We start from the raw sequence: 9,258 nt of genomic DNA, 5'->3' as shown, positions 1-9,258 counted from the left end.
TGTTCTTCTATGACTGAAGTCCTGTTTACTGGGAATGGAAGCGGATGTCCTGCAACGATCTCCGGCCGCTCCACCTCCACTCACTGAGCGATTATTGATGTTGGCCACTGAAGCACAGTCGTCCCATGTAAAAGGCCCTTACAGTTAGGATATGTTCACACATGGATTCCAACTCTGAAAACGATAATATAAATCCGTAGCTCAACTGCAGATCGCCACGGCAGATCCACATGCGGATTTGGTTCTGTTCAATTAACAAATCTGCATGTGGAATTTCCATGGGGAATTTGCACTTTAGTTTTTGGGGCAGATTTTTTTCACCTGCAGATTTCAAATTTGTATGCAGAGAAAAAAGAACTGTTGCCACTGCATTTCGGGTTGGATGATCAGCTGAGCAGTAGATCGATGAGAATCAACTATTGATGACCGATCCTGATGATCATTACTCAGTAGTATTTGCCTGGAAAACCCCTTTGATATCTCCTCACACAGTTCCCCTTATTCTCTCCAGTAATTGTATTATTAGAGGGGGTTTTGTATGATGTTACATTGTCTCGTTCTTTCATTTCAGGATCCTCAGCTGATATCTTCTTCATCAGATCATTTTCCCGATTAACCCATCAAGGATGGATAGGGACAGGGACAAGATGGTGGAGAGTATATTTAACCTCACCCTAGAGATACTCTTCCGGCTTACAGGAGAGGTGAGAGATTCTGGTGATTACGTCACGTTACATCATTATTATCTACATTAGTGTTAAAACAAAACAAAACAGTCCAACATCATTAACTTGATAAATCACCTTTTTTTTTAGAATATCACTATTTTTGGTAGAAATGATATTTCTACATAACAAGTAATTTATTAGTAAATACAGTAGAGTAAAAAGGAAACAAACGTCTAACAATTAGGATGCGTATGCCATTGAGTAATTAAATCATTAATTGAAGGGGAAGTTTTCAAAATAACAGCAGTGAGTGGTTAAAGCAGTGTCATTAAGTCTAGGGAATAACAGGTGTTAATTTTGGCCCTTATTTAAGGTAGGAGGGTGGCAAATGTTGCACATGTTGGTTCTAGTGCATTTCCTTCTGAAATACTGGCTGTTCCTGTCAGTGAAATTAATAAAACTCAATGTTCTATTTTATGCGTAACCATTTTTCTTTCCCGCTAGCCATCTTGTATGCCTCTTTTTATTATATTCATTTGTCTCCTTTCTTGACAAATTATAGATATTAAATAGTTATTCCATAAGCCTTGAGTGAATGACTAAGGCTTCTGCTCCAGAGGATAGCTATGTGGCAATTAGACTGGTCGGCGGGTCAAACTGACATGTTCCTAGCTGTTGACAAATGTTTGTAAACATTCTCTCTAAACAACTTATCGTTTGGATTTACTGTTCCACGGAATTAATTATGTATGATTGTTTCTGCCCTTGCATGCGTTTTCCTGGCATTTTAGATGTTAAAATCCTTATCTTGCATATTCACCTTGTGTTTGTGTCTTTTGACCAATGGTAATCAATGAATTATAATAGATTTTAATTATTGTAATTGAACCATGTGCCTCTATCAAAACTGTTGGCTATCAATCAATAAACAAATTACTCTGATCACGCTAAGTGTTGTTGTGGTGAGAGTTATTCTCCTGAGCTCAGCTTACCTCTAACTAAGAATTTGGACCCCAAAAGCATATTGCATGGCAAATATGAATTTTTCGCACTAACATTTCAGACACTGTTCTGATGAAGGACGTACTTTGATTAAAGCGTTGATTTAATAGGAAAAAACAAATAGAGAAGTGCAGCAAATTATAGGCTGCTCAGCTAAAATGATCTCAACCCAAACCTGACAGATGTGAAAAAAAAGCAGGGAATAACTTTTCAAATGGATCGAAGTACAGCCAAAACAGCAAAGGCTCAGCCAATGATCAACTCCAGACAGACCAAAGAAAATCTCAACTTACCGGCGAGTTCTGCTACAATCAGAAGATGATTAAGTGAAGTAAAGTTACCAGCAAGAACTGCCTGCAGAGTCACTTTTTTGAAAAACAGACTTGTCCTGAATAGGTGAAAATGTGCAAAGGAACACATTGACTGGCCCATAGAGAAATGGTGCAGCAGTTTTTTCGACTGATGAAAACAAAATTGTTCTATTTGGGTCTAGTGACTGCAGACAGTATGTCAGACGACCCCCGAGCACTGAATTAAAGCCACAGTACACTGTAAAAACAGTAAAGCATGGTGGTGCAAAAATCATGATATGGAGATGTTTTTCATATTTATTGCATATGAGGGTCATGGATCATTTTGAACATATCACAATACTTTAGGAGATCTTGTTGCCTTATGCCGAAGAAGAAATGCTCTTGAAATGTTTTTTTCTTAACATAAGAATGCCCGAAAACACACCAGTAAGCATCATCTTGAACATCATCTTGGTTACAGACAAACAGGATTGAGGTAATGGAATGGCCAGCCCATTCTCTGGACCTCAATCCCATAGAGAACTTGTGGGAGACATAAAAAATGTGGTTTATGAAGCAAAACCAAAAAAAATGCACAAGAGCATTCAGAGGTGTAAGAAGTTGACAGACTCCATGCAAACAGACGTCAAGCCATTCTCAGAAACAATGGTGATGCCACTAAATATTAGTTCAGTAATTCAAAGTAAAGTAAAATCGTAAACATTTTTTTAAATTTCATACAGGATATTTTTGAGATCTTACAGAAAAATTCTGCACTGCTATTTTTATGAAAAGTCAAAAATTCCTTTTCCTTTACTTTCTGTATGCTGGATACATTTTGCTCTTGTTTTGGAATTGAATATGTAGTATTTCCAGTGTATTTGCATTAATAAGTTATAATGATTTTGCTCTTTATTTGATTTAAAAAAAACTCACTGCTATTTTTGAACACTACTGTATTTAAAGTGGTTGTGGGGTTTCAGCTAAAAACTGAGCAAAAATTGCCTTAATTGCCTATTAGACCCAGTAATGCCGCTCTCTTTTTTTCCTGGTTAGCTTTTTTGACCGGGCTGCAGCTAAGATGTCATGCTGACAATATGTGAATGAAACAGCCAATTACTGGCCTCAGTGATTAGTATTTTATATTATTATTATTGGTGCACTGCTGAAGCCAGTGATTGGCTGAAGTCATCATGTGTTTTTGACCAATTGTCATCAGGAAAACAAAACTCACATTTCTGAACATTGCTTGTTTTTTTATCTTTCTTTTCCCCTAAACCTAACATCCCTTAAAATAATACATGGACAAAACCTAAAACTCTGGAAATGTCTGTATTGATATTTATGGATGTATCTCCCCATAAACAGGATTACACGGTAGTGAAGAAGACTTCTAGTGATGGATGTCAGGCCTCGGTGTCTGATGGACGGGGAAGACCCCTGAGCCCAATCACAGGGCCTCCACCTCACCCCCTGATACTGGAGATCAATGAGCAGAAGATCCTAGAACTCACCAACAAGATGATTGAGCTGCTGACTGGAGAGGTGACGCTGCTGAGAATGCTGGGACATTATACAGTAACACTATGGCAGTATAATGTGTCTGGGTGATGACGGTATCATTGTGTTGTCAGGTTCCTATGAGGTGTCAGGACGTCACTGTCTATTTCTCCCTGGAGGAGTGGGAGTATTTAGAAGGACACAAGGATCTGTACAAGGACGTCATGATGGCGGACCACCAGTCCCCCCCATCACCAGGTAATAGACAGGACTAAATCCACACGGCCTTTATTATTTGTATGTACAGAATGAATCCAGTGGCTGTCTGTGTTTTCTGCAGGTAGATCCAGTAAGAGAACAGCAGCGGAGAGGTGTCCCCGTCCTCTTCTTCCACAGGATGATCAGGTAGATGGAGAGAAGGTCTCATGAAATCTCCCCTCTGGTCTGTAGGACGGCTGGGAAGGTCTTGTGTTCAGTCTTATTATATGACTGATACTTGTGTAATGAGAAAGCTGGAGATGGCAGGATTACAGCCGACCGCAGACATTAGATCTCCACATCTTATCACTATTTTCTGGTTCTGGAGACGTCTGGTTGGAATAAAGAAGCAACAGGTTGGAGTTATACAGGAGACCTGCAGCTATTTGGCCCAGATCACTACTGCTGTCATGTCATTCCGGCTCCTCATACTAATTAATGACCTTTTCTGGCCATATAAAACCTTCCACACAACTTCTCCAACTGTGTGATGACTTTTACAATGTTTATTTCACAGCTTGTGAATCCGGATGAAGATCTGTTCCATTTCGATGCTACAGAGACACATGTGAGGGGGGATCAGCCGTGTAAGGAGGAGATTCCTACAGATGACCTCCCAGGTGAGTAACCCCTTATTGTAGAGAACAGTCACAGTGTAACGACCAGGAGCGGGTTCGGAGCCTCATGTTGTAACCAGAGCTAACAGATAGCGTGGTCACGAAAAGCCATGGGTCGATAACTGTGTATATCAGTTGCAGTACAAAAGCAGGCAGGTAACTTAGTCAGAGGATTAGCCAGAGGTCAGTAACAGGTGACATCAATTCAGTAGAGATGAGCAGTAGTAACAGAGCTTAGACTAAAAGCAGGAAGCACAATAATCGCTCAAAGAGGAAGAGGAAGGTCCAAGCTTTTATAGCATGTCCAATCAGTAAAAGGGTGGAGCTAAAACAGCGACTGGATTTCAGAATTGTTTTCCCCATTATGTGATGCACGTGAGCTAGTTTTCCTTGGAGAAGTACAAGCAGTTGTTCTGCAATTTCCTTATTTTTTACATTCATGTAGAATGATGGAGAGAGTACCCTCTGTTATCTATCTGGGGATTTGGAGGGAATTCCTCAGTTTTGCTAAAATGTCAGTTGATATTTTAAAAAATCACGGTATCCCAATGTTACTGGATTTTTTCAGGAAGGTCTAAATAAGTCTTATTAGGTTGCAACTGACAGTGCTTTGTGTGGTTTTTATTAAATTATGTGACAATCTTTGAGATAAAAGTATTATCAAAACAGAAAAAAGATTCAGACCCTCTCCAAATTCCAAGTCTTTCCATAGGTCTTGAATTGTCTGTTGTTTAGACTCTCAGAATCTCCCATTGAGTCACTGTCATCTTTCAAGACTATGTTTTTTTAGTAGCAATTGCTTCAGCCTGGGGGGAGATTTTTGCCATCTCTTCTATTCCCCACTTCTAATAATCACATTAAAATTTAAAAAACACTCCAGAAATATCACTTTTATATTGCAGATTTTCAATTTATGTCTCATGTAATTATATTTGGTGCAGAACTCAGTCGGATCGTGAGGGTCTGACCACTGGTACTCTTGTCGATGCTGAGAATGGGAGTCTGGTTAGTCCCCATATTAATGGGGCAGAGGTCACGCAGCAGTGTATGTGACAGCATGAAGAAAAGTCCATGCTATTTCTACCCTGGGATAGGGGGACAGACTGAATTACACATTCTTCTCTACTGTCTACTCGTCCCCCGCTGCTGCCCTTTTGCTTTGCACACAGATGACTTGATAGCTGTAAATTCAGTATTCCTGCTCTCTCTTCAAACACTCATAGCTTTGGCTCAGTTGGTGCTACAGCTGTGCTTTCTTGGAAACTTGGTTTTAAAATGAGACCAAAATCGTGTCTGTAGCACCTATCTAACCAGAACTATAGCTTCTTAAAGTAGAATGAGCTGTGTTCTTCCAAAACTGTACTGTCCTTTTTCTTTTGACTGAACAGACCTAGGGGTAATCGTTAAGGGAATTAATTAAGAACCTGGAATACACAAAGGACTGGAATAAATCCACTGAACTGTCCAAATCTTTTATTTTTCCAATTTCTGGGCTCAGGAGTAGAGGAGAAAGCAGGCTCTTGCCAGATGAATAGTGGATACCATAGATGTGGCCCACTCCTTTGCAGGTGTTCAACTCCCTTTTAGATTTGGGTCCCATTCCACAGGGCAATAGCAACTTCCTGAATAGAAAGAGAGAGTGCTTGTACTCATCAGATTTGTAGGGCTGCTATTCGGAGTTGTACTAATACTTTAAACACTACGAATTAGATTTTGCTCTAGATCAGTTAGATTTTGGTAGTTAGGTTCTCACTGGTACGGTTATTGAGTAATGTAAATTTAAGATTACACTCACCAATAATTATTTTTTCATGAGGTCATGACAGCACCTACTGTTAAAGTGGAGGTCAGTTTCTCTGTTCCTATGAGAGCCTCAATGCAAGTCTCATAGGTATAAATAGAACAAATTGTGACTTCTGGTCTGCTGTAAGATTCAGCTAGTCACAGCAGGGCAAACAATGATAAGTTTACCCAAAGTTGTATATGTAAAAAAAATGGGTATGATCCATGTGCTGTACAATACTTAGGGACCCTGGCTTGAAAAAGACTGCAGCATAGCAGTCGAAACGTTGCTGCAAAGATGGATCATTAAAAGAAGTATTCTTTTTAAGAAAGTCTTCCTGCGATTGATTATACCCCCGATGCTGCTTGGAGTTGAATTGAAGATACTCAGGGATCCAATACATTGCATCTCTACTCTCGTCCATGGAAACATATGAGAATAGGACATGCAGCAAATTTTTCACACAAGACAATTAGCCTTATTAATAACTTCATAGGCTGTTATGGGGCCGTGTACTGTCTATAAAATACATGCACAGCACACATCCGGAGTATACGGCTGTGTAAATGGGCCCTTCATGGTAAATTATTCTAATATAGTAAAAATCTGTTTTATTTTTGACAGATGACGGCACCAGGAGTTCAAAGAGACATCTAATATCTTCAGACTGTAAAGCGGTTCATCATGGTATCGCAGAAGACATTTATGAAGACCATGCCATTTTCTCAGATATATCCTCAGCCATTCACAGCAAAGATCTATCACCTTCTGATTCATCACAGACTGCTAAGCGAAATGAGATTCACAGAAGGAGTATTGAACATCAAAGAGTTCATACAAGGGAGAAGCCATATTCATGTTCAGAATGTGAGAAATGTTATAAGCATAAAGCAGACCTGGTTAAACATGAAAGAAGTCACACAGGGGAGAAGCCATATTCATGTTCAGAATGTGAGAAATCTTTTACTTGGAAATCATATCTTGCTACACATCAAAGAATTCACACAGGAGAGAAGCCATTTTCATGTTCAGAATGTGGAAGAGGTTTTAATCGGAAATTAAATCTTCTTGATCATCAAAAAACTCACACAGGGGAGAAGCAATTTTCATGTACTGAATGTGGGAAATGTTTTGCTCGGAAATTAAATCTTCTTAACCATAAAAATACTCACACAGGGGAGAAGCCATATTCATGTTCAGATTGTGGGAAATGTTTCACTTCAAAATCATATCTTGTTATACATCAGAGAATTCACACAGGGGAGAACCCGTTTTCATGTTCTGAATGTGGGAAATGTTTTATTCGGAAAATAACTCTTCTGAACCATCAAAAAACTCACATAGAGGAGAAACCCTTTTCATGCTTTGAATGTAGGAAATGTTTCACTCGGAAATCACATCTTGTTGGCCATCAAAAGACTCACACAGGTGAAAAACCATTTTCATGTACTGAATGTGGCAAATGTTTTACTCGGAAATTAAATCTTCTTAACCACAAAAACACTCACACAGGGGAGAAGCCATTTTCATGTTCAGATTGTGGGAAATGTTTTGCTCGGAAATCAAATCTTGTTGACCATCAAAAAACTCACACAAGGGCGAAACTGTAGCCTTTTTCAGTTTAGTTAAAATATAGCAGTCCAGCTTTAACATTTAGGGTACATTCCCATGGGGCGGAAATGCTATGCAGCTGATTTCAAGTGAAAATCCACATTATGGGACTCTATTTTGCATGTGAAAATGCAGCAGAATCTGCCATGGAATTTTTCGCTTCGGAAATTCTGCAGCATTTCCACCCTGTGGAAACACACCCTTAGGCTGGATTCACCCGAACGTATATCGGCTCGGTTTTCACGCCGAGCCGATATACGTTGTCTCTCTCTGCAGGGAGGAGCCTGGAAGAGCCAGGAGCAGGAACTGAGCTCCCGCCCCCTCTCTGCCTCCTCTCCGCCCCTCTGCACCATTTGCAATGGGGAGAGGCGGGGCTAATTCGCGGAATTTAGCCCCATCCCGCCTCCTCTCATTGCAAATAGTGCAGAGGGGCGGAGAGGAGGCAGAGAGAGGGCGGGAGCTCAGTTCCTGCTGCTGGCTCTTCCATCCTCCCCCCGCCCCCCCCCCCCCCGCGCAGATGAGGACACCGTATATCGGCTCGGCGTGAAAACCGAGCCGATATACGTTTGTGTGAATCCAGCCTTAAAGTCACAAGTTACACATGTAAAAGCTATTTAAAGCACTAAATACTTATTAAAGTATATCTATAATTTTAGGTGATTTTCCATATTAAGCTGTAATGTGTGTACACGAGCAATACCATTATTCCTGACCGATATATAACTTGTATCCTGCATTTATCACCAGTTTTGCCCTCTGCAGACTCCATTTCAAATTCTTAAAGGGGTTTTATTGGCAGCACCCACTGTTAGTGCAGAGATACACTGGGGTCAGAGTGGAGGCCGCTGCTTTGTAGTGGCTGGCACTTGTAATTGCAGATATAGCTCCCATTGATTGCAGTGAGACCCCAGCCTACAGTTACAAGCATCAACCACTTCACAGGGGACAGACCAGTTGATTCTGCTTTGACCCCAGTGTATCCTGGGACTGACAGTGGGTGCTGCTTGGAAACCCCCTTTAAAGTGGCCCTCCAGGCCTGCAGAAACAAAATTGCCGAACCGCTGCATCGGTAGTCTAAGACACTACATGTTAATCTGACGGGCCAGCATGACTCTTGTGGACAGCCATGGTTAATCAAAGCAGGTGTAGTGTCTTAGACTAATGATGTATACTAATGCACGGTGTGCATCAGGTAGGCAGAAAAGCCAACGTTGGCCATCTTTGCTTCTCCAGACCTGGAGAGTTGCTTTAATTTTCTCTGAGATGGTGTGTGTAAGCTGCTTCTATAATGTCTCTGCACACAGAGGAGAGCAGGATCTCTTCTCTATTTCACTGTAGCACATCCTCATAAGCAGCAGTACTATGGAGAACCATACTGAGCAGTGTAGATGTGATTTCGGTAGCTGTGAAATCACATACTTTAGCTGTAGCAGCAAATCTGTGCGAGTTTCTCGGCTTCTTTTTCTTATAGACTTTGATGAGCAACATGAGACCTCCATGCCCATTTCCCATGTTCTGTATTGGTG

General features: G+C 40.7%; 2 protein-coding genes across 2 annotated transcripts; both read left to right on the top strand.

The window, feature by feature from the left end:
* Positions 1 to 575: 575 nt before the first annotated feature.
* Positions 576 to 4,034, top strand: LOC136624468 (gastrula zinc finger protein XlCGF66.1-like). Its single transcript, XM_066598448.1, has 4 exons — positions 576 to 704; positions 3,332 to 3,508; positions 3,598 to 3,721; positions 3,804 to 4,034. Exons 1-4 carry the CDS (start codon positions 627 to 629, stop codon positions 3,890 to 3,892), a joined length of 468 nt encoding a protein of 155 aa, XP_066454545.1. The 5' UTR covers positions 576 to 626; the 3' UTR covers positions 3,893 to 4,034.
* Positions 4,035 to 4,211: 177 nt separating this feature from the next.
* On the top strand, positions 4,212 to 7,731 carry LOC136626701 (gastrula zinc finger protein XlCGF57.1-like). The gene is made up of 2 exons (XM_066601714.1): positions 4,212 to 4,341; positions 6,746 to 7,731. The coding sequence occupies exons 1-2, from the start codon at positions 4,212 to 4,214 to the stop codon at positions 7,729 to 7,731; spliced, it is 1,116 nt and encodes a 371-aa protein (XP_066457811.1).
* The last annotated feature ends 1,527 nt before the right edge of the window (positions 7,732 to 9,258 follow it).

Source organism: Eleutherodactylus coqui, chromosome 4 (genome assembly GCF_035609145.1).
Source record: "Eleutherodactylus coqui strain aEleCoq1 chromosome 4, aEleCoq1.hap1, whole genome shotgun sequence".
Taxonomy (NCBI): domain Eukaryota; kingdom Metazoa; phylum Chordata; class Amphibia; order Anura; family Eleutherodactylidae; genus Eleutherodactylus; species Eleutherodactylus coqui.
The sequence above is the reverse complement of the archived record's forward strand: the minus strand, read 5'-3'. Positions and strand labels throughout refer to the sequence as shown.

Coding starts and splice junctions, on each gene's coding strand:
- LOC136624468 (XM_066598448.1), top strand. CDS start 627: ATGGATAGGGACAGGGACAAGATGGTGGAGAGTATATTTAACCTCACC. Junction 705..3,331: donor TCTTCCGGCTTACAGGAGAG/GTGAGAGATTCT, acceptor CCCCATAAACAG/GATTACACGGTAGTGAAGAA. Junction 3,722..3,803: donor CCAGTCCCCCCCATCACCAG/GTAATAGACAGG, acceptor TGTTTTCTGCAG/GTAGATCCAGTAAGAGAACA.
- LOC136626701 (XM_066601714.1), top strand. CDS start 4,212: ATGACTTTTACAATGTTTATTTCACAGCTTGTGAATCCGGATGAAGAT. Junction 4,342..6,745: donor TCCTACAGATGACCTCCCAG/GTGAGTAACCCC, acceptor TATTTTTGACAG/ATGACGGCACCAGGAGTTCA.